This window comes from Nyctereutes procyonoides, unplaced genomic scaffold, assembly GCF_905146905.1.
Source record: "Nyctereutes procyonoides isolate TBG_1078 unplaced genomic scaffold, NYPRO_anot_genome, whole genome shotgun sequence".
In the NCBI taxonomy this organism is placed as follows: domain Eukaryota; kingdom Metazoa; phylum Chordata; class Mammalia; order Carnivora; family Canidae; genus Nyctereutes; species Nyctereutes procyonoides.
The window spans coordinates 1,951,819-1,976,983 of record NW_026575020.1 but is presented as its reverse complement, the minus strand read 5'-3'; the positions used below and the strand labels follow the sequence as shown (position 1 = coordinate 1,976,983).

The 25,165-nt window shown below is 45.8% G+C and overlaps 1 protein-coding gene across 1 annotated transcript; it reads right to left on the bottom strand.

Annotated features, from left to right (window-relative positions):
• Window positions 1-14,608: 14,608 nt before the first annotated feature.
• AARSD1 (alanyl-tRNA synthetase domain containing 1) lies at window positions 14,609-24,667 on the bottom strand. Its single transcript, XM_055323742.1, has 12 exons — window positions 24,566-24,667; window positions 24,304-24,435; window positions 21,764-21,923; window positions 20,509-20,566; window positions 19,933-20,089; window positions 19,717-19,833; window positions 19,367-19,497; window positions 18,986-19,052; window positions 18,709-18,800; window positions 17,993-18,047; window positions 16,888-16,982; window positions 14,609-14,948 (listed from the first exon to the last, which is right to left on the bottom strand). Exons 1-12 carry the CDS (start codon window positions 24,602-24,604, stop codon window positions 14,813-14,815), a joined length of 1,239 nt encoding a protein of 412 aa, XP_055179717.1. The 5' UTR covers window positions 24,605-24,667; the 3' UTR covers window positions 14,609-14,812.
• Window positions 24,668-25,165: the final 498 nt, after the last annotated feature.

The window sequence follows — 25,165 nt, the reverse complement described above, 5'->3', positions numbered from 1 at the left end:
TTTTTTTTTATGATAGTCACAGAGAGAGAGAGAGAGGCAGAGACACAGGCAGAGGGAGAAGCAGGCTCCATGCACCGGGAGCCCGATATGGTACTCATCCCGGGTCTCCAGGATTGCACCCTGGGCCAAAGACAGGCGCCAAACCGCTGTGCCACCCAGGGATCCTGATAAAGGTGTCTTGATATTCATAACAAACCCCTTTGAACCACATCTGAGTTTATGTTAATGAGGTGACTTCTGGAAAGCACCTAAGGGTAGGTTGCCAAGGGGGACCAACCTTGTGATTAGTGAGTTGGAACTTGTCCTTCTCTCCACTGTGATCCTGCATGCAGGAAGGGAAGAGCAACTGGAGGTTGGTCACCAATGGCCAATGATATCATAAATCGTGCCTATGTAATGAATTCTCCATAAAACCCCAAAAGGATTGGGATTCAGGGAGCTCCTGGGCTGGTGAACACGTGGAGATATGGGGAGAGTGGTGCACCCAAAGAGGGCATGGAAGCTTCTTACCTTTCCCCCCATACTGTCTCTTCTATCTTGCGGTTCCTGAGTTCTATCTTTTTATAATAAACCAGTAATTTAGTAGGTAAAATAGTTCTCTGAGTTCTGTGAGCTGCTTTAGCAAACTAATCCAACCTAAGGAGGGAATAGTTGGAACTCCTGATCCATAGATCTATTGTCAGCCTGTCAGAGCACAGGTGTGCTTACAAGTGGCATCTAAAAGGAAGGGGAGGTGGGGTTAGAGTGTCTTATAGGACTAAACCCTCACTCTGCGGGATCTGACACTATCTCCGGGTAGATGGTATCAGAATTGACTTATCAGACACCCAGCTTGTGTTCCAAAAATTGCTTGTGGGACATGAGGGCAAAAACCCTCTCCACACACTGGAATCAAGTCCAGAATCCAAACGAGGGGAAAGGGGATAACTATCAAAGTGTATGGGTTCTATTTTTTTTTAAGATTTATTTATTCATTCAGAGAGAGAGAGAGAGAGAGGCAGAGACACAGGCAGAGGGAGAAGCAGGCTCCATGCAGGGAGCCCAATGCGGGACTGGATCCGGGTTCTCCAGGATCACACCCCAGGCTGCAGGTGGCACTAAACCGCTGGCGCCACCAGGGCTCCCGGGTATGGGCATTCTATGGGGAGGTGATAAAAATGTTCTAAAATTAATGTTAGTGGGGCACCTGGATGGCTCAGTCAGTTAAGCACCTGACTCAAGTCATGACTCAAGTCATGATCTCACAGTCATGAGATTAAATCCCAAATTTGGCTCTGGGCTAGGTGTGGATCCTGCTGAGGATTCTCTCTCTCTCTCTCTCTCTCTCTCTAAAATAATAAATCAGGGATCCCTGGGTGGCGCAGCGGTTTGGAGCCTGCCTTTGGCCCAGGGCGCGATCCTGGAGACCCGGGATCGAGTACCACGTCGGGCTCCCGGTGCATGGAGCCTGCTTCTCCCTCTGCCTATGTCTCTGCCTCTCTCTCTCTCTCTCTCTGTGTGACTATCATAAATAAATAAAAATTTTAAAAAATAAAACAATAAATCAATAATTTAAAAAACATTTTTTAAAAAGCAAAATAAAATAAAATTGATCATAGTGGTTATTCCACTCTGTGGATATACTTAAAAAACAACAAATTTGGGACGCCCGTGGCTCAGTGGTTGAGTGTCCACCTTCAGCTCAGGGTGTGATCTTGGGATCGGGATTGAGTCCCAATTCCGGCTCCTTGCAGGGAGCCTGCTTCTCTTTCTGCCTGTGTCTCTGCCTCTCTGTGCATCTCTCATGAATAAATAAATAAAATCTTTAAAAAAAAAACATCCATTTGTACACTTCAAATGGATGAATTTTACAACATGTGAATTATATCTCTTTTTAAAAATATTTTATGTATTCATTCATTAGAGAGAGGGAGGCAGAAGAAGCAGGTTCCCTGTGGAGCAGGGAGCCCAATGTGGAGCTGGATCCCAGGACCCTGAGTTCATGACCTAAGCTGAAGGCAGATGCTTAACTGACTAAGCCACCCAGGCGCCCCTGAATTATATCTCAATAAAGTTCTGTAGAGAGCAAAATGGAGTCTCTCATGCCAAGCAGGAGCCTGTGTCAAACAACACAAGCAGTTAAGGTACTGCAGCTAGGAGGTGATGCCCAGACCAATGTCAGCTGACACCCCAGGACTGATGGCGAACAGAACCAGAGGAGGTCTGCAGAGACCCAAACCTGATTAAGTCCCTTTAAAAAGGGAAAGATTTGAGGAGCACCTGGGTGACTTAGTGGTTGAGCCTTTGGCTCAGGTCATGATCCCACGTCCTGGGATTGGGTCCTGCATCAGGCTCCCTGCATGGAGCCTGCTTCTCCCTCTGCCTATGTCTCTCTCTCTCTCTCTCTCTCTCTCTCTCTCTCTGTCGCTCATTAATAAATAAATAAAATCTTTAATAAGTCAGTAAATAAATAAGGAAGGATTTTGGCAGCAAATGGTCAGACTCTTCAGACCTAACCCCTTCTTAAACCACTGAAAAAACTGCTGACCCACCCAGGCTGCCCACAATCAGTCTTTCTGTTCTTGTATAATTTCTACCTTTTTCTAGAACTATTCATATCACAATAATTTCTTATATTACCCTTTCATATTTGCACAGTAAAAAGCATAAACCTACTTATATATTATTTTTTTTATTTAAAGATTTTATTTATTTGAGAGAGAGTGAGAGAGCACAAAGCACAAGCAGGGGAAATGGCAGAGGGAGAAACAGACTCCCACTGAGCAGGGAACCAAACACGGGGCTCAATCCCAGGACCCCAGGATCATGACCTGAGCCAAAGGCAAACATTTAAACAATTGAGCCACCCAGGCACACCGAAACCTACTTATTTTTTTTAGTTTGTATTTATTGACCATCTTTTATTGACTAAAATCAACATATCTTGAGGGGGCACCCGGGTGGCTCAGTATGTTAAGCATCTGCCTTTCCCTTAGGTAGTGATCTCCAGGTCATGGCATGGAGCCCCAAGTCTGGCTCCCCACTCAGTGGGGAATCTGCTTCTCTTCTCCCTCTGCCCCTCTCACTGCTGTGGATACTCTCTCTCTCTCTCTCTCTCAAATAAATAAATAAAATCTTTTTAAAAATTAACATATATTTTCATAAATCATATATATTACCTTTTTTGTTTTGAGGTCTTTCACACACTTAAGTTATTTTAGTTCATCATAATTACTTTTCTCTTTCTAACATCAAAATTGTTGCAGTTTGGTCAGTGACTTCCTTACGCTTCCACCACTACTGTCTGAAACCCTTGTTTTCTAGGCCACTTCTAAAGTTGCCCTGCTCCAGGATGGAGAATCATTCTCCAATAAGTCTCAATTCCTTTTAGTGAGAGCCAGAGGTTAGCACAAGCGCTGCTGTGGCTGGGCTACAGTCAGGATTCGAACAGAAGAACACATTTTTGTTAAGAGTCATGAGTTCACAGGGATGTTTCCAATCAAATTTACTTTTTTTTCCAATATAAAATATTTTAGCTTACCTTCTTTACAATACTTCTGCTTCCAGTTTTTTATTCCTTCAACAATAATGCCATCACATCTCCTTCTGTTTTGTATTCCTCCTACACCTTGCCAGCCACCATCATGCCATCCCTTTGTTGACAATGATGTCTGTTGGGAGGACCCACCTGTCCTCTCTCCATAAACAGCAGGAAACACAAACCCCCAACACACACATATATGCACACACGCACACACACACACCACGCACATGGACCAGAGCCAGCATCCTTATGCACACTGATCCCAAAGGCCTTCTGACAGCCAGACATCCTTTAAGACAATGACTCCTTCTGGAGTAAAATCATAACTGAGGGAGTTTCAGGGAACATTCAGTTTTTGTTGTTACTGTTTTGCTAAATTGTCATTTGGGAAGCTGACATTTATTCTTGCAGTCTATTTTAATTTAATTTTTTAAAACTATAGTTCTTGCTTCTTCTGATTTGAAAAGCTTCACACAAAGGAATGATAAAGAAGATAGTTTCCTTTCAGAAGTGCTGGAAACCACTGAAAAGCATAAAGATGAAAATGAAAATCACTCCAGTCTCATCACCCAGAAATAACCCCTGCTAACATTCTGAAATAAGACATGTTGACTGTAACAGAAAGGAATCAACATGAACCTGAAAGAGCTGCTCAGCCTTAGGCAAATATTTCATCTGAGATTTCTTAGAGTTTCTCCAAAAGGTTAAAAAAAAATGTGAGAAATAATAAGAGCCAGATGGGCCACTATGATTTTTTAATCCCCAGCCTTAAGAGTTCTAATGAGGGATCCCTGGGTGGCGCAGCGGTTTGGCGCCTGCCTTTGACCCAGGGCGCGATCCTGGAGACCCGGGATCGAATCCCACGTCGGGCTTCCGGTGCATGGAGCCTGCTTCTCCCTCTGCCTGTGTTGTGTCTCTGCCTCTCTCTCTCTCTGTGACTATCATAAATAAATAAAAAAAAATAAAAAAAAAAGAGTTCTAATGAAAAGCTATCAGTGATGTATAATCCTGATTTAAAACTATGTATTTGGGGGCGCCTGGTTGGCTCATTCAGTGAAGCATGAAACTCTTGATCTCTGGGTGGTGAGTCCAAAGCCCACATAAGATGTAAAGATTACTTAAAAATAAAATCTTTTTTAAAAAGTATGTATTGGGCAGCCCAGGTGGATCAGCGGTTTAGCGCCGCCTTCAGCCCAGGGCCTGATCCTGGAGACCCGGGATCAAGTGCCACATCAGGCTCCTGCTTCTCCCTCTGCCTGTGTCTCCGCCTCTCTCTCTTTCTCTCTCTGTCTGTCTCTCATGAATAAATAAAATCTTTAAAAATATATAGTATGTATTCTTTTTTTTAAGATTTTATTTATTTATTTATAGACACAGAGGGAGAGAGGCAGAGACACAGGGAGAGGGAGAAGCAGGCTCCATGCAGGGAGCCTGATGTGGGACTCGATCCCGGGTCTCCAGGATCCCACCCCAGGCTGCAGGCGGCGCCAAACTGCTGCGCCACCAGGGCTGCCCTGTATTCTTTTTAAAAGATTTATTTATTTATTCAGAGGGAGAAAGAGAGGCAGAGACACAGGCAGAGGGAGAAGCAGGCTCCATGCAGGGGGCCCGACGCGGGACTCGATCCCAGGTCTCCAGGATCACGCCCTGAGCCAAAGGCAGCACTAAACCGCTGCACCACCAGGGCTGCCCTATAATATGTATTTATGAGAAAACATAATCTTTACAATCAAAATGGCAGGATAAAAACTGTGGGATCTGAGGTTCTCAAGCCTTCCCTACTTTTTGTTTGTTTGTTTACTATACTTTGGGGTTTTATTAATATAAATGATTCCAGGACCCAGGATCACACCTGAACCGAAGACAGACGCTCAACTGCTGAGCCATCCAGGCATCCCATTAACACATGTTACTTAACAAGAAACAACTGTTTCCAGGTAAACTTAGCTAACTGTCCCATAAAAATCAGAAAACCTGGGATACCTGGGTGGCTCAGCAGTCGAGCGTCTGCCCTTAGCTCAGATCATGATCCCAGGGTGCTGGGATCGAGTTCCACAGAAGACTCCCCACAGGGAGCCTGCTTCTTCCTCTGCCTGTGTCTCTGCCTCTCTCTGTGTATATCTCATAAATAAATAAATAAAATCTTTGTTAAAATATTTATTTTTATTTAGAGTGGGGGAAGGACCAGAGGGAGAGAAACCCAAGCAGACTCAGCACAGAGCTGATCCTGGGGCTCGAGGCCAGGACCGGGAGATCATGACCTGAATCCAAATCAATAGCTGAAGCCTTAACCAACTTGGGATGCCTGGGTGGCTCAGCAGTTAAGCATCTGCCTTCTGCCCAGGGTGTGATGCTGGAGACCTGGGATCAAGTCCTGCATCGGGCTCCCTGGATGGAGCCTGCTTCTCCCTCTGCCTGTGTCTTTGCCCCTCTCTCTCTGTGTCTCTAATAAATAAATAAAATCTTTAAGAAAAAAAATGCTTACTACCCTTCTTACTACCTTCCTCTCCCCTGCCACCCTATGTCCCCAATCTCTCTCCCTTTCCTTCTACCTTTTCTTTTTTTTTATAATTTTTTTAAATTTTTATTTATTTATGATAGTCACAGAGAGAGAGAGAGAGAGGCAGAGACACAAGCAGGCTCCATGCACCGGGAGCCCGACGTGGGACTCAATCCCGGGTCTCCAGGATCGCGCCCCGGGCCAAAGGCAAGCGCCAAACCGCTGCGCCACCCAGGGATCCCCCTTCTACCTTTTCTTTTGCTTTCGTGTTTTGATCAGATTCATGGTTTGTTGTGTGTCTGCATCACTAAAATATAAGCTCTACTAGGGCAGGAATTGTCCCATTAACTGATATATTCCAAGCACCTAGAATTGTGCCTTGCACATGGTAGGCACCCGGTAAAGATTTGATGAAATCAGCCAGTGCTCATGCCATAGCAATTGGTAAATAATTTAAACACATCAGCTAAAAATACCCTATAAACACTATCCTTTAAAAAGCAACCTAAGGGACACCTGGGTGGCTCAGCCGTTGAATGCCTGCCTTTGGCCCAGGGCATGATCTTGGAGTCCTGAGATCTAGTTCTACATCAGGCTCCCTGCGGGGAGCCTGTGTCTCTGACTCCCTCTCTCTCTATCTTGAATGAATGAATGAATACAATCTTTAAAAAAATTTTTTTAATCTTTTTTAAAAATTAAAAAAATAAAAAGCAGCCTAAGGATTAAAGAAACAAAGAACATTATGGGAAAAACTATTGTGGTTAGCAACCATTATAAATCCAAAATGACTGTGGTGTCTGGGTGGCCCAGTCGGACTCGGTTTCAGCTCAGGACACGATCTCAGGATCGTGAGATGGAGCCCCACCTCGGGCTCCCTATTGAGCAGGAAGCTGGCTTGAGATTTTCTCTTTCTCCCTCTGCCCCTCCCTACTCTCTCTCTCATACACAAAAGAAAGAAGGAGAGAGAGAGGAGGGGGAAAGAAAGAGAAAGAAAGAGGAAAGAAAGAAAGAAAGAAAGAAAGAAAGAAAGAAAGAAGAAGAAGAGAGAGAGAGAGAGAGAGAGAGAGAGAAGAGAAAGAAAGAAAGAAAGAAAGAAAGAAAGAAAGAAAGAAAGAAAGAAAGAAAGAAAGAACCAGTCTGAAGTGGTTATACACAGAATGAGAATACCCACCACCCGCTGCCCTGCCACCCATGCCCTGAATTACCAGACTAAAGGAGGCATGGCCTTGCTGGTATAGAAATGCTGCTCCTTCACGTTCATTTCAGAGTTGCTTTATTTCAGATTGTGACTTTCTCGAACCTTTGGAAATTTCTAATCAGCTCTTGGATTTCCAATGCTCGTTGTCTTAGGATGCGGCTCTCACTCGAAATGTCTTTACCTAAAATTCTCAGTTGCAGTTTCTTACAGGCTATGTTTTCCTCTTTATTGAATTCTTCTCTTGTTTTGCTGGGGTTTCTCCAACACGTCGTATCAAGTCAAGTGTTATTTGTTCCAGAAAGGGAGCGCAGGCCGTAAGCTTGCTGAGTCCCTCAGCCCGTGTGTCTCTTTTGTGCATGTCTAGAATGTTGTCGAGTTTACATTCCAGGTAACTGCAATACCACAGAGGCCACTCTTTGCCACCACAACTTCCTTCGTTGGTTGCTCAAGCTCCTGTGATCCCCATCTCCCTCAACCTCCCAGTGGCTGTGAAACTGCACAAGAACGGTGGAAGCCAGCTTTCTGAGATAGATGACGTTCTCTCTGCTTGCAAGAAGTAGTGACATTCAGTGTGTGTCCGTCCAGTTATATTATGAACTCATCAGCATGTCTTGCCATGAAAGCCTACTGTGAAGACTTTTATAAAAACAAATCACCCACAGGCGCGCAAAGTTGGCAAAGCACCTGACTTTGGCTCAGGTCATGATCTTGGGGTCCTGAGATTGAGCCCCATGTCAAACTTCCCACTGGGCAGGGAGTGTGCTTCTCCCTCTCCCTCTGCACTTTCCCCCACTTGTGTTCTCTCTCTCTCTCTCAAATAAATATATAAAATATTTTTTTAAAAATCACCCACTGATTCATCGCTGGAGAACGTCTACATTCTTATAAAGCAAACTTGGCTAGAGCAAAGGATAAGAGAAATAGCCAGAAATGAGGACCATTGATCCTTTCCATCAACAATCAAGATGTAAAAGAGCTGGAGAAAGTCAAGCAGAGGGGGAAAATGAGACAGAATGTCAGGGAAATGGAGAAAAATTGAGAGACAACCTGGACATAACATTCAAGCCTCAGCTTAAAAAGTAATGAAAAAAGAAAAAAAAAGTAGCCTGTTGTCTTGTAGCCATTGATAGAATCAGTACAAAGAAATTCAGTGGGAGCCTTGGGAAACAGGAATAATGAATATCGTTTTCTGAATTAAGGTAGAATCCAGTACTACTCAAAGTCTCTGGTCTTGGTGGACTTAAATGCATAAAATATCAAGCATTTATTTAATCAGAGAAGAATTAAAACTCTCAAAAACACAAAGGACAAATCATTTCCAGAAGGCCACACTGCATCTCTTGATTCCCTGTTTGCATTTTGGGAAACAGCAGATGACCCCACATCCCTCGGACAAGGTCTTCAGAGCAATGAGGGAACAACTTGATTCTTTCAGACTGGCTGAACTAGCAGGGGCTCTTTTATCCCTTTTTTTTCTTCCTGGCAGAGGCCTAGGCAACCACAGGCCCACAGCACCCTCTGCTGTTGAATTGCAAAGGATGGTGCCTGGCAAGACAGCTAACGGATTCCGGTCTCTGGGCAAGCAGCAAATTACAAGAGCAGAAATTTGAAATTTGAAATTAGTTTCCATGCGAAACCTCAGGATGAGTTCATCTTGTTGGGAACAGACAGCAAAGACAAAGCAAAATAAAACTGGGCAACTGAACTTTTCCAGCAAGGCAGCTTTTCAGCCTTTCCCAAACTGAGTGGAAAACCCCAATTCACCCACACCAAAGCTCCCAAACAGGGAAAAGATGCTTTTTCTAGTGTCGTTTGTGAAGCACATGTAAAACTGTCTCCATAGAGACTGAACTCAGAGTAGCAGGGAGGGGGAGAGAAGTGGGCTTAGAATTAAATAGAGGAATTTAGGAACTTATCTTCTGGACCCACCCAAAGAATAAACCCCTAGGTTTTTGGTTCCAGCATTATAATGTACGTGCATGTCCTAACAGAGGTAAAATTAGAGGCTACGTGGCAATGTTATAATGGAAGGTTTTCACTTCTATTTGTAGATTGCTTAATTGATCCTTTTTCCTTGCCAAAGGCACCAGACAGCCTTAAAATCCTTAAATGTTCCCATCTTAAAATCACTTATTTAGGGGCGCCTGGGTGGCTCAGCGGTTGAGCATCTGCCTTCAGCTCAGGTCGTGATCCTGGGGTCCTGGAATCAAGTCCCGCATCAGCCTTCCCGCAGGGAGCCTGCTTCTCCCTCTGCCTATGTCTCTGCCTTTCTATGTCTCTCATGAATAAATAAATAAAATCTTTTTTAAAAAATCACTTATTTAACCATGAGATACTAGCTTGTAGACAAAGATATTCATCACATACATAAATTTGTGTGACCTTTTAAATTATATTAGCAGAGAGCAGCTACACAGCAGATGGTGGTTATGACAGATGGACTGGGGAGCCAGGCTGCTAGTTCGAAAATGTGCCCTGCCATTTACCAGGTGAGTGACCTCAGGCAAGCCCCTTAACTCTTGGTGCCTCACTCTCCTCATCTATGAAATGGGGATGACAATAGGCTCTATCTCATGGAGTTGTTACGGGAATTGAGTGAGCTGACATCTGTAAAGTGCTACGAACAATGTCAGCCAGATAAGTGTTGGTTTGATGTTGCCATGAAAGCCTACTGTGAAGACTTTTATAAAAAGAGAGACCAATTAGACCCTCCCTGGTTTACCTGACAGGGCACCTGGGTGGCTCAGTCTGTTGGGCATCTATCTGCCTTCGGCTCAGGTCATGATCCCAGGGTCCTGGGATCAAGACCCACATCAGCTCCTTGCTCAGAAGGGAGTTTGCTTCTCCCTCTCCCTCTGCCTGCTCTTCCCCCTGCTTTTGCTCTCTCTCTCTCTGTCAAATAAATAAATAAAATTTTTTTAAAAAGAAACAGTGCTCGACAATAATAAGAAGTGTGTGGTGGCACAATACCTGGGATTATAACCAGCAGAGAAAGCATTCCTGCCCTGTGTTCATGATGTTTTCAACTGTGATGTCTTTGACTTTTTTTTTTCTTTAGGGGAGAGAGAGAGAGAAAATTCGTGCAAGAGGGAAAAACCAGAGGGAAAGAGAATCCAGAGAGAATATTAAGCAGGCGCCATACTCAGCATGGATCTCAACATGGGGCTCAATCTTGCCACCCTGAGATCATGACCCCAGCTAAAATCAAGAGTCAGACACCTAACTGACTGAGCCACCAGGGCACCTCCTCTTTGTCACCCTCTTTCTCCTTAGGTGCAATACAAGGTTTCCCTTCTGCTAATGGGAGAAAAGTGGCCTCTTAGGGTTGGAAAAAATGGCCCAGCAGCAGTGTGAGAGGTTCATTTGGGTGAAGAGCAAAATGAGCTTCATGTCCGTCTGATTTTTTTTTTTTTTTGCCTCCTCGTAACACCCAGATAAAATGCACCCAAAATACATATGGTCATGGATGAATCCAGCAGCCCCTTTAAGACCCTGGTCACCGTCTGGGGCGAGGGGACAATTCGCAGCTTTAGAATTTCTATAAAGGGCTCAGTGAGGGCAGCCCGGGTGGCTCAGAGGTTTAGCGCCTGCCTTCAGCCCAGAGCATGATCCTTGGGTCCCGGGATCGAGTCCCATGTTGGGCTCCCTGCATGGAGCCTGCTTCTCCCTCTGCCTGTGTCTCTGCCTCTCTCTGTGTGTCTCTCATGAAAAAATAAATAAAATCTTAAAAATAAAAGGCTCAGTGAGGGCCATCTGGCTGGAAGGGAAACTAACAGGGTTGTCAAAACACACTGGTTTTGTTTGCCTGTTCAGCACACTGCTTTATCTGAGATGGCCTGGATGCTGGGGATGGTGAGGTGCCTACGCTCTGTCTGCAACACCCCCCCCCCCCGTTACTGCCACGACTCCCCCCTGCTACCCTCTGGCATTATCCTCTTTTACTTCACCCTGTTCTTTTCCTCTGTGACTTAACAGAGTGTATAATTTTACGTTTATTTGCTTGTCTCTTTCCTGTCTTTCTCCTCCGCGGCTGCACATGCCGTAAGCATGGTGACCGCAGCTGTGTTATTTCCCGGCGCGGCCTGGTCCTTACGACTGTGTCCAGCACACATTACCTTCTCACCAAGTAGCCGTGGAATAGACGGACAAATGAATTCTGTGGTGGCTTATTATATGCACAAGTCAACAACCACAAAAAACGAGTTTGATGAGATGAAAGGAAGACAATGTGGATTCCTCCCTTAGGTCTGAAAAACTTGGCTTTGAGGTTGGTGTCTGAGGACGGATGGGGTATATCCCAGCACGCCTTGACAGCAGGGTACTTCTCCAGAGAGTTTATGAAAGGACAAAAGAGAGGGAGAGAAAGCTGTCCCCAGGGAGCCCCTTTGCTCTGGACAGAAGACCCACTCTCCTTCCTTCAGGTTGAGAGGCTGGCCCTCTGCCGGCTGTCGTCTGCACAGAAGGTACAGACTTTTCTGGAAAAAGAGAAGGAAATTTCTCCATCACCCTTTCCCGAATAGCCTTGGTTGCCCTCCATCGAGGACACTTTAGTCACCGTCTGGATCTAGTTCAGGAAAGGAATGGGAGACACAGCAGCTTTCTGCAAGAGTTTTTCACTAGGGATATGTTGGGCCATCTGTTTTCCCAGTGAGGCCCATGAGTTTAAGTTCCTATTAAGGAGAAGACCTGGCATTCCAGCAGAGCTTGGCTGACTCCCTGGTTTCCACTCAGGACTGGAGGACGGGGTGGGGCGACGGGACATGCAGGCATATCGCCTCCCTGGATTCAGTCTGTCTCCTGCTCTCTCTCCCTCTCTCATCTGACATCTTTTGTTTTCCATACTAACATCACACAGAAGCCCCTCACCTGGGGACGAGCAGCAGCATCCACGTCTCCAGCAATTCACTGGCATTTAGATCATAAAACTTAACAAGGAAAAGGAGCCTCTTTTATTTCTATGCCATAAAAGTGGGTTACAGCAGTGTTCCTGAATACGTACTCTAGGTGTATGTAAAACTCTATCACATTTTGTGCAAATACCTTTTATTCTGCTTGTAATCATTTCATGTTACTCTAACAAATGATTCAACTCATTCTGCCTTGTTTTCTGTCACCAAAGACAACCAACCCTGTATTTTCCTAATGGAGTTATCCTGAAAGTTCCTTCTTTCTTAGGATGCTGTGTTCACAACCCTATTTTCAAGCCAAGAAACGGAAGTCCAGAGAGAATCTCAGCAGGGAGACCATCCTGCTTTGTGACTGTGGTTCTGGAGCACCCCTTTCATGCTTAGAGGTGTCTGACTTTGGGTAATAAATGATACACTTACTCTGGGTTTTGTGAGCAGAGCCCACCTGAGTGATGGCAAGCAAGGGTGGTCTCTAGGCCACTGCTCCTCATACACCCTGATGAAGCAGAAACAGAGGACAAGACATCACACACATTCACAAGAATACTATGGGTCTTTGCTCAAATGGGTCTTTGTTGAAAGGAATCCTGCCTGAGGCCTTCCGTAAACACAGAACCTTCTGTGAGGTATCATTTCCCCATCTCTCACTAATGAATCTTTTGTATTGCATGACTTTTATATTATAGTTTTATCTTAAAACATGGCACTCACTTAACTGAGAAAAGCAAGATGCAGAGGAGTATGTTGCCATTTGTTTCAAAAGAGGGAAGATTCATGCACATCTGTGAAAAATACTACTGGAAGATACATAAGAGATTGATAACAGTGGTTGTCTCTAGCCAGGGAAATTGGGTGAGTTAGGGTCATGGTTGGAGAAACACTCTAAAAATACATTCAAAAAAATTTCTTGGGGCACCGGGCTGGCTCAGTCAGTAGAGCATGCGACTCTTGATCTCCAGGTTTTGAGTTCAAGCCCCACACTGGGTGTAGAGATTACTTGAAAATAGAATCTTTAAAAAAAAAAAAAATCTTTTTTTAAAAAAAGTCTCTGACACCTTCCATACCCCTAGGTGGCCTACTGATGCGGCATGAATGCCTAAATTTTGGCTCCAAAATTCAGATTCCCCCATCTTTCTGCCCCACCCCCACCAGGCAGCCCAGCTCTAATCTGCCTCCTGAGGCTGAAGTCCTCAGACTGGACTCTTTTCCTGACAAAGTAGGCTGCCTTGTGACTTTTGATATTACCAGAGAGCCATCTCAGCTTCATTCTCTTTGAGAGACCAATTAGACCCTGTCATGCCCTCCTCAGGGGGTCTTGACATGAGGGAAAATGATTCCTCGCCAGAGCTGTTATCGACCCAGGGGCCCAGTGTACTTAAAATTAATACTCAATTTGCAAGTAAAGAGGAACAGAACATTTAGGCAATCAAAAATTAAGTGTTCTTGGGTCATCTCAGGGAACACACAAGTGGTTCTCCTATTTAACAGTTGAATGTTAAGTACTGCCATTACTGCCACTTCACTGGTGACCAAACTGAAGGTTGAAAAAGCAAAAACACTTTCCCAAGGCAAGTGACAGTACCCAGAATTTTTTTTAGTTGTGTTCTTATATGGTGAAATATAACATCATGGAATAAAACAGACTATAATGAATAACTATTAAATAAACAACTATGTAACTTCCACCCAGTCCAAGAACACTGCCGGCACCCCAGAAACCACCCTCGCATCCCCATCTCGGGTCCCTTCTCCATCCTTTTCACTTCTTTCCCCCAGAGGTAAACCACACTATCCTTTAAAAATGAATCACTTCCTTTTTTTTATTCCTAGTTTTACCACCCATGGGTGCACAATGCTGGGTCCACTCAGGTCTATGAATCTTTGATGTTCACGTTCTTAATGAGGTAATGCTTCCTGTTGTGCCATCAGTTACTAAAAGATCCATTTAAATCTTCCATCGAGCATGAATTTGCCTGTTTCTTCTTTTAGCTGTCAGTTTCTGCTTTATGTATTTTGAGGCTGTTATTAGATGCATGCAAATTTAGAACTGGTCTGTCTTCCTTTCATCACTACAGGTCCCTCTTCATCTCTACCAAGGATTCTGAAAGGCTCATGGTCTGACATGAATAATGCGACACTAGCTCTCTCTGGGTTAGTCTCCCGCGGTCCCTTCCTCCATCCCTCCTCTGCCTCCGCGACAGGGAGTATCCTCCTCCTTCTGCATTTGTGTGGCCTCTTGACCTACGTGCAAAGTCACTGATACTTTTTAGTTATAAAACACAGGAGGAGGAGGAAAATCAGGACAAAAAGAAAACAAAGCAATATGAATGAATTAAAGCCCTATGCAGAGCCTCCAGGCTGGCTCGCCCTTCCCTCAGGCAGTTGAATTTCCACAGGAAGAACCGTTGCAGCTGCTTTAGAGAAATTAGTACACTTTATCAACATAATGCTCCCTGGTGAGGGTGATGCCTAACAGGGGCCAGATTAGAAAGCTGTTTATTCACAAACAAATACTCCTCGCATAAACACACCAGAGAATACTGTAGAAATCAGTCATATCCGTGTGGTACCTCGACCATTTCAAGTCAAACTATTTTATTGTCCAAGAGACTCTCTCTGTGGTCCTGGGAGGCCCATTCTCAATGGCAGGAGCCCCCGGGGGGGGGTGGGGGGTGGCAGAGTCCTCACTCCTCAGCGCTCTGAGTGCTGATGTAGTCCCGCAGGAGTGCCTGCGCCTCTGCCCGCCCGTTCATCTTGGTGGCCTTGCCCTGGAAGCGGCCTTTCTTCCCAGCTCCTTTGCCCTCCAGGACCTCAGCCACCCTGGGGAGCAGAGAGACAGTCAGGGAGGAAGTCTTCAAGGGAAAAGCCACAAAAAAAACAAAGGCAGCCCTGAGTCTTTCCCCTAGGACTGCGAGGAGGGAAAGGAAGAGTAGATGGCTTCTAGAAACCCTTCTTAAAAATACCTGCACATGTGCACAGATACATATGTACCATGTTTATTGTAAGAGTGAGTAACTGGGGGAATAAAAAATGAACTAGTATTTGTTGTTCCAGGTATTAAAAAAAAGAGAGAGAGAGAGAGTGAATAATTGGGACACAATAGAAATGTCTAGAGGGCACCTGGGTGGCTCAGGGGTTGAGTGTCTGCCTTTGGCTCAGGGCATGATCCTGGAGTCCTGGGATCAAGTCCTACATCAGGCTCTCTGCATTGAGCCTGCTTCTCCTCCCTCTTCCTATGTCTCTGCTTCTCTCTGTATCTCTCATGGATAAATAAAACTTAAAAAAGAAAAAAAAGAAATGTCTAGAAATAGGGGCCTAGATAAATCATGGTCACCTCCAGGAAACAGGGCAAGTGCCCACTAGAGGTAAGGGGCTACAGACACAAACGCCCATGAGGAGCAGCAGTGAAGCAAGCTGGGGGTGAGAAGGGGGGACTGAGGCAGAGGGACAAGCCTATCCTGTCTGAAGAAGGCAGTCACCACCCATTTCCTTGCAGCTAGTGCCATGTGGGAATGCAGGCCTAGTCTTGCCAGAGTGTACCTTCTTTTCCTTTCTTGAGAAAAGCTAGAACTCTTTATTACTTTTATGTACAAATCCAATTTTAAAATATAACATAATTTTGAAGATTTAAAATAGTACACAGGCCAAACCAGTCTACAGGCGACATCTGGTTGCCTGTCAGAGAATTGTGCTTTAAATCCTTATGTTTTCCTGGGGCACCTGGATGGGTTAAGTCAGGTAAGTGTCTGTCTGTCTTCAGCTCAGGTCATGATCCCAGGGTCTTGGGATGGAGCCCTTCATTGGGCTCCCTGCCTGGTGGGGAGTAATCTTCTCCCTCTGTTCCTTCCCCCAACCATGTTCTCCTTCTCTCTCAAATAAGATAAATAAAATCTATATATAAATTAATTAAATTAAATAAAATAAATAACTAAATTTGTTCATTTGTTTGTTCATTCATTCACTCTTTTTTTTTTTTTTTTAATTTATGATAGTCAGAGAGAGAGAGAGAGGCAGAGACACAGGCAGAGGGAGAAGCAGGCTCCATGCACCAGAAGCCCGACGTGGGATTCGATCCCGGGTCTCCAGGATCGCGCCCTGGGTCAAAGGCAGGTGCCAAACCGCTGCGCCAAACCGCTGTGCCACCCAGGGATCCCTCATTCATTCATTCTTATGTTTTCTTTTCAACACATATTCATCAGAGCCAGCTGGGACTCTGAAAACTCTAAACATCAAAAAGAACATAGGGCACTACACCTCCGTATTTAATTTAAAGAAAATATCAACAATAATATGAGGATAAAGAAATGCAACAAAGTTCTAATTTTTCCATAACAACTACATCAATGCCTATTTTTACTTAGTCTCAAAATCCTAATTTTTTTCTCTAAAAAAGTTGGTCTGTGTCTCTGCCTTGCTGGTGCCCTAAGCACCTGCTTCATCCTCCTCACGATAATCCAGCACCTGAATTCATGTATCATTTACACACTTCAACTCCTAAAAGAAAAACAGAAAGCACAGGAGATTTGGAGCGAGAAAGACCTGGGTTTGAGTCTCAGTTCTGCCACTGTTCTTGTGAGATCTCGGGCATGAGGTGCTGTCCCTTATGTGCAAAATCAGAAACGATGGCAGTGATATATCCTGCTCAGCCCACCTCACACGCCTGTGATGTGAATCAGAATGAGAGCGCAGATGTGGTGGCCCTTTTCCTCGGTCAAGGACTATATTCGCAGGTTAGTGCAGGCAGTCCACAGAAGATTACCTGGGGCCCAGGGTCTCCACGGCCTCAGCTGGCCCTGCCAGTAGGAAGAGCCCAGCACCTTTCTCATCGCCCACAGTTAAGAACAGGAGAGTCTCCTAGGAAGTAAGATAAGGAGATAAGCCCTGATACTTAAGAAAGTGGGGTCAAACCCCCTAAACCCCGCCGTCTCCTCAGTCTCAAGTTCAGGTTTTTTGCTACTAAACCATGTATGATGTTCCTGATAAGTGATAATGCAGCCCCTATACTCTAGCCTACCAGGACCAAGACACTTTTCAAGAATGACTATGGGAACTTATATTAAACATCAAGAAGCAGGCAGAAGGCTGCTATGGCCAGGTGCTAAAGCCTTTTGTGATCTGACTCCCACCAACCTTTGCAACCTAGCCACTGCCTTCCCCCACGCACCCTGCGCCTGCCACTAGCTAAAGCTCCGTTTCCCTCTGCCTGGAGACCTCTGCTGCCTTGTCTGTCTGATGACCACTAAGCAGTCCTCCAGGCCCCCTGTCCTGAGGCCTCCCCACTCTTTCAGGTGGCGTTCCTCCACCCCCAGCACTGACCACCCTCTATTAGAAATGTTGACAAACACGTTTGCCTCCAGACTTGAGTGAGCTCCTTGAAAATCAGTATACTCTACCCGGTATTATGAAGAGAGACATACATACTGTTTGGCCTGGAGCAGGGACCCTAAAAGGTGTTTTTTGGAGTAAATGCAAAAGAGAGACCTGGAAATCACGAAGTTGCAGACTGTCAGGATGGGCAGAGGCACTTGAAGCCAGAGGCAAAGGAAAATGGAAGCGACAGCCTTCAAATGGCCTACACATCACTTGTAAAACCAGGCTTTCAGCACACATAAATCTGCGTGGCTTGGAGGAGTTCCAGCTCTGATATGAGGAGCTCAGAAGCTAGTAAATGTTCTAGCCAGAAAGGTCAATATCATAGATCTAAGTCAGCACCTAAAACAGTGCTTGGCTCACAGCTACTGCTAAAAAAACAGTACTGAATTTCAATTCCCTGCTCTTCATGTATTCATGTGTATTCAGCTGAGCTAATGTCCCTCACTTAGATTTCTACTCAAGGTGGACGGAGAATCTCATGCTCCTCTTACCTCTGACCCAATCTCATTGGCGATGATATTCATGAACTCAGAATCACCCTCCTTCCTACAACAAAGGACACAGACGTGAGATCCAGCTCAAAGTGGGACTGGGAAACCACTCCTCCTCCTAAGGTCAGCCTTGCTGCTGTCTGTGCAAAGTCCCAGACTCCCCGAGCCAAGACAGACAGTGCTGGCCAAGAGCCAGCAACATGTCCTCCTCAGCAGTTTATTATTTTTTTTAAAGATTTTTATTTATTTATTCATAGAGACAGAGAGAGAGAGAGAGAGAGAGGCAGAAACACAGGCAGAGGGAGAAGCAGGCTCCATGCAGGGAGCCCGACGTGGGTCTCGATCCCGGGCCTCCAGGATCACACCCCAGGCTGCAGGCGACGCTAAACCACTGCGCCACAGGGGCTGCCCTCTCCTCAGCAGTTTAAAGCATGTTTTGCATCTGTGTGTGCCTCTCCTAAACAAGATCAGCCAGGTAAGGAGAGATCTGGTAGATGGTGAAGGAGGTAAGGAAAGGTGATGATGAAAGTTATAGTTCACAGTGTTGCCGTGAAAATGCTCTGATCAAACCCAGGAAATCTGGAATCTGAAGGTAACACATCTCCTGGGGTCTGCTCGGCCTTGGGAAATCAGCGAGCAACCCGTCTCCTACTATGCACCACACACGGTGGAGAGGCTGAACCCCAAACCCAACACTCCCACACCCTGTCTCTCACCTATGTAACGTGACCACACCTCCCCAGTCCGGGCTGTTCCGAAGGCTGTGGGCAACGTGCACGGCCAGGTCTCTGAGTAGATTCAGGTTGTTCTGAAATGGAAGCCATAGCTCAGAAGATCGAAGGACTAACAGGAGAGTTCACCATCTTCCCACCACTTGGCCCTCCCATCGCTTCCCGCCCTGATGAACACAGCTGGTTGGGCAAAGGGGTGGGGTCTGGGGAGCCTATTCTAGGCAGAGCCCATGCCCTCTCCATTCTCTGTGGAATAAATCACCTTCTGCAAGAGCTTGGTAGAATTCTGTAGCTTCTTCACTGCTTCTACATGATCCTCCACTCCACATCTGCAAGAGAAAGGTGTGTGGTCACCTGCCCAGGTTCCCAAACTGCTTTTGGTGTGGGCGTCAATCCATAATGCCTTTCTTGATAGTTTATCTCCCTCCAGATGAGGACCTGGGCACATTCCAAAAGGACTGAGGAAGAGGATATAAAAGAATAAACCATTTTGTGTGGGTCTGACTAACTCTCCAAAGCGCTTTACCATTTATGATTGTATCTTACCCCGTGGAGCTAAGAGATTACTGTCTCTCCTCCAAGTAGGGAAGCTGAGCTTGGGGTATCCAGGATCTAAGACAGGGGGCAGCAGCAGGGGGCATACTTAAGTAGTGCAGTGAGTGCTTTTTCAGTTCCATGGCTTCTCTCCATCCACTTCAGCACCCGGTTCCCAGCCAGAAATGCCAGGTTGGTTTTGTTCTTTTTCCCCTTTTCAATGCCCAGAATTTTAATAACCTATATGAGACAAGGGGGCATATGCATGAACCTCAGTGAGTGCTAGGCCTGAGGGCAGGCAATCCCTAGATCTGCCCCCCTCCCCCAGCTCGGAAACAATAAAGGAGCGACTTCACCTAGGCTGCCTCCACTGTCCCCTTCGATCACTCCCAGGTCGTGGTGATCCCCACTACCCTAGTACCCTCTCTCCCAAACATTCAAGAGCCCTTCTTCACCTACCTGAAGGTCACTGAGATTGCTCACATGGGTCCCACAGCACATGTTGGCATCAACATTCTCAATGGTAACAACTCGAATGGGCCCCGCATGATCATCTGGCAAACCTCGGCCCCTCACCTGGAACATGGTGGAGGGAGAAGGGCTGGCTGTCTGAATTCTGATGAGGAGCTCACAGAGGACCATTCTATAGAAGCCACCAGACTGTCTCTACCTCACCTGCTCCACCTCAGGGTCATCCAGGCTCAGCTCCCGCACGTTCACAGGCAGCCGGTCCCTGATTTTTTCATTGACGCTCTGCTCAATGGTGGCCACCTGCTCTATGGTCACAGAGGGGCTGTCCAATTCAATCACACTCCGGAGTCGCCCTAACTCCCTGCCGGAAGAAGTAGAGTAGTCACAAGATGCTGATGATAACAACAATAACATAAGAAGGTTTACAGACATTTGTATAAATTAACCTTATTTAATGCTCACAGGAATCCTGTAAGGTAAAGACTCATTTTTTTTTCATGAGTGAGGGGCAGGAAGGAATGTGAGCAAGATCATGTAGCCAGAATTCACCCCCTGGGTCTCTAGGCTCCCAACTCCATGTTCTTTGCTTCTCCCATTCTCATGTTTCCCCTGAGACACACCCCATCCTAAGGTCACCCACCCCATCCTAAGGGGAACAGAACACGGCAGAGTTTGAACACTACCCTTTCTTTTCTCCTCCTACTCCCTGACCCATTACTGGGAAAGGAGCTGGTAGTTGGGGACCTGTGACCTATGGTTAGTCTTAAGCGCCCTGCTCACCATGATGTAGTCTTCAACCCAAACAGATGGTCCGCAACTGCTGTGATGAGATGCTGCCCTGAGCAGAGACAGCAAGAGACAGGGAAGAGTGAGCAGTGCAGCCAGCCTCATAGTCCCACAATATCGTCATAGACATTCTTCCCATTGAAGACCTGCTGGGGAACTGGCTAGTAACTCTTGACAGATATTTTATTGAAAATCCTCATCTGGGGCACCTGGATGGCTCAGTCAGTTAAGCATCTGACCCTTGATTTCCACTCAGGTCATGATCTTTGGATCATGGGATTGAGCCCCATAGCCAGCTCTGCTGTACATGGAATCTGCTTAAGATTCTCTCTCCGAAAAAAAAAAAAAAATTCTCTCTCTGCCCCCTGCCCCTTCCCTTCTCGCACACTCATGCACTTTCTCTCACCCTCTAAATAAACAAACAAACAAACAAATAAATAAATAAGAAAATCCTCATGAGACCTCTACGAAAAGCTTTATGATGCCATTTCACAAATGACCTATCTCAGTGGTCTGGGGTAAAGACAATGAGAGCTGGGGCCAGGATGATCGTACTGACAGTGGAAGGAAGTGGAAGTGGAGAGGTATTTTTAGAAGATAAGTTGACAGGACTTCGTGACTGGCTATCCCGAAAGAGGTGTCTGTCCTGACTTTCAGGATTTGAGTAACCAGGTAGATGCTAATTGAAGATCAGGTCTGGAGAAGCCTTTTTAAGTCCATTTTGGACATACTGAATTTAAGAAGCCTAGGAGATATCCAGATAAAAATAACAAGTGGGGGGCACCTGGGTGGCTCAGTCAGTTGAATGTCTGCCTTTGACTCAGGTCATGATCCTGGAGTCCTGGGATTGAGCCCCACATCAGGCTTCCTGCTCAGCAGAGAGTCTGCTTCTCCCTCTGCCCCTCAACCTGCTGGTGCTATCTCTCTCTTTCTCTCAAATTAAAAAAAAAAAAAAAATAAAAATATATATATATATATATATATATATATATATATATATATAAAAGATAACAAGTGGGAAGTTGGTAATACTCAAATCCAGCAGTTATTCTAATACTCTTGTGTTCACATTGTTTTTATACCATTTATATACCATTTATCATATTGAATTGAATTGGAGCTGATTCTGAATGTTGGTCCTTTCCAAAAGTTTTAACTCCTAAAGAACCCAAACCACATCTCAATCGCCATGGTACCCACATGTGCAGCAACTGCCTCTCCCTCAGGTTCCCCAGGCCACCTTGCCTACCTGAATGCTGCTGCATATGGTCAAACCGCCGCTCCCAGTCCACCCGGACCTGGACTTCGGTACCAGGGGCCAGGGGTGTCTGTGTGAAATGATCAGCCTGGGCCCCTCGGCGGGTTACTCGCAGCACAGAGATGCCATTGATTGTACCATGGTCATCAGGCTGGGGAAAGAATTAAAGCTAATCAGTGGCGGGAGGCAAAACTCATCTTAACTCCTAGATACAAAGACCCTCTAGGGAAACTGAGAAACACACCAGTAATTTAAGATTCCCTAAGGGAAAAGAGGCAATGGCAAGTGAGGTGGTCTACTCTGTTCCGTGAGAGACTGTTCTCACTCTGAACACCCATATATATAGTTCTTCAGAAAAAATAACAGAATTGAGAGAAAGTTGTAACTACAACAACGAAGATTTTAGTAAAACCCAAAAAACCTTGTCATTCTCATTGCCTTAATTTAGATTCTTATCTTTCGGGGATCCCTGGGTGGCGCAGCGGTTTGGCGCCTGCCTTTGGCCCAGGGCGCGATTCTGGAGACCCCGGATCGAATCCCACGTCGGGCTCCCGGTGCATGGAGCCTGCTTCTCCCTCTGCCTATGTCTCTGCCTCTCTCTCTCTCTCTCTCTGTGACTATCATAAAATAAATAAAAATTTTAAAAAAATTTTAGATTCTTATCTTTCAATAGTTTTTTAAATGTTTTGAATTTTCCTCTGCTCCATCCTCCGCACTCCTAGTAGAATTAGATTAAAAAAGATTCACTCATTTTAGGGATGCCTAGGTGGCTCAGTCGGTGGAGTATGTGACTCTTGATCTCAGGGTCTTGAATTCAAGCCCCACATGGGGTGTAGAGATTACTTAAAAAAAAACAAAACAAAACACTCGTTCATTTAAAAAAATACCTAGTGCCAACTGCTTACAAGACACTGCAAAAAAGAAAACTAAGCAAACAAGACAAGGTCCCTCAAGGAACTTAAGAGTCTGGAAAAGAATACAGACACACACAAGTCATTGCAATAGGATCTGCAACATGCCACAGTGTAAAAAAGTATAGTGCTCTAGAGGAGCTCTGAGGAAAGAGACCTAATAGTCTCAGGGAATCAGGGAAGACTTCCTGAAAGAAATGATTTATAAAGTGAGTCCTATAGTTGCCTGAGGCCACAGGTTTTCCTTCAGCAGAAAATGATGATGATGTGGATATGAAATAGAAACTTCCTCACTATCAAGTTTACTAAACATGTTCTCTTGTGTCGCTTCTTTGCCTAAGTACACTCCATGGCTCACTATAGCTTTTCTTTTTTTTTTTTCTTTTTTTTTCTTTTTTGAGAGAAAGAGAGCAAGCACAAGCAGAAGGGACAGACGGAGACAGAATCTCAAGCAGAGGGACGCCTGGGTGGTTCCAGTGGTTTAGCGCCTGCTTTCAGCCCAGGGCGTGATCCTGGAGTCCCCGGATCGAGTCCCACATTGGGCTCTCTGCATGGAGCTTGCTTCTCCCTCTGTCTGTGTCTCTGCCTCTCTCTCTGTGTGTCTCTCATGAATAAATAAATGAAATCTTTAAAAAAAAAAAAAAAGAATCTCAAGCAGACTCTGCACTGAGTGTGGAGCCCAACACAGGGCTCAATCCCACAACCCCGAGATCATGACCTGAGCCAAAACCAAGAGGCCAACACTTAACTGACTGAGCCACCCAGGCGCCCCTCACCACAACTTCTTGAATGAAGTCCACAAAGCTTAAAACATCCTCCAAGTCTCTGTGAACGGGCTCCAACTTACCTTTCCAAGGTCATCTCCAGCCTGCCATTAACACACACCATAGGCTCCAACTACAGTGGACCATTTGAAGTTAACTAAACTTGTCAGATCCTTCAGGCTTCCCTGCCTTGTGCTATTATCGCTGCTGGAAAAGCGTCTCCAGTAATGCCCACCTTTCTGGTTTTGTTACCCTCCTTTCTCGTGTGCACAATGGACTTTGTTCCTATCCAATCCCGGCATAAATAATTCTGTCTTCTGCTGTGCTTCTTCAGGGGAACCTTTTCCAGTCCCTGGCAAATACCCTAATTTCTAATCCCTTTGCACTTGCTATTCTCAATGTCTAGAATACTTTCCCCTTCCCTACCAGCACCATTAAATAATCGCAATGGCTTACCCCTTAAATTCGCCAGGTCTCTACGGAAATAACCTGCCCCCTACCTAGGAGAACATCCCATCAACTGTCTCTCCCTCAAACTTTAATTTTCTTTACAGCACTCACTGTACCGGGCATTCTATTTTATCTATTCACCATTTTGTCTGTCTTCCCGGATAAGTATTCTACGTACGGACAGATGCTGCCTTGTTCACTCCTTATCCTTAGCCCCTAGAATAAGTACCCAACGTATGTTATGGCACGATAAACATCTCTTGGGTGAACAAATGACCTGGCTTGAACTAACTTCCACCTGCACTCATCACGGCTGGGGCGGAGGAGCAGGAGGGCATTTCCCACCTGAGCAGAAAGGAATAAGGGGCTTCCTGGGAGAGGATTGGGTGAGGCGAGGGCCTGGTACCTGTCCCCCGCCCTCGGGGAAAAGCAGCGTGTCTTCCAGCACCACTTGGAAGCCACTCAGCACTTCCTTCTTGCCGTTGCTTCCTTCGGTCTGCAACTCCGCGGGACGGCAGGAGACCACTGTGGTGGTGAACTGCAGGGAGGAACGGAGATTAAGTCCGACCCCAAACCTAAGGCCACCGGGACTGACTCTCTCCCGGCACCTCCTCCCCGCGGCGCCCTCCGCCCGCCAGCCGCAGGTCCCCTCGCCCAGCCGGCCGCACCTCGCGGGCGTAGCTGTCTCGCTGACACCGGAACGCCATCGCCGCTGTTTCCCGGGACGCCGAGACCCGCGCACAGCTGGAACGCCCGCGGGCCGACGGAGAGCCGCAGGGGACAATCTTCACTGCGCGCGGGTCTCCGCGCAGAAGCACGAGGGCAAAGGATGGGGTGTGGCTTGGAAAAACTTACTGCAAACGCGATTTGAGATTTGCGATCCTGCGGACGTTCCCGGGTGCCTAGCAACCGAAGAGTTTGGAAATGACCGGAAAACAAAAAATAAAACTGCTAGGGGCCTGAACTTGTCAAGGCAGTCAATTTAGCCCCGCGCAATCTCAGCTGGGGAGAGGGGAGGACGGTACTGATTTGGATACAAGGCAGCGCTGGCCAGTGGAAATTAGTGCAAACCCCGTATGCTAATACTGTGTTGAAATCAACAGATCCAGAATATTATGTCATTGTGTGATAACAAGTGTAAAAATAAGTGAGATTTTTTCGGCACAAAATTTTCGAAAGTTGATGTGTATTTTGCACTTATAGCACATCTCAGCTTGCACTAGCCACATCTCAGTACTCAATAATCACATGCACTCAATAATCATAGG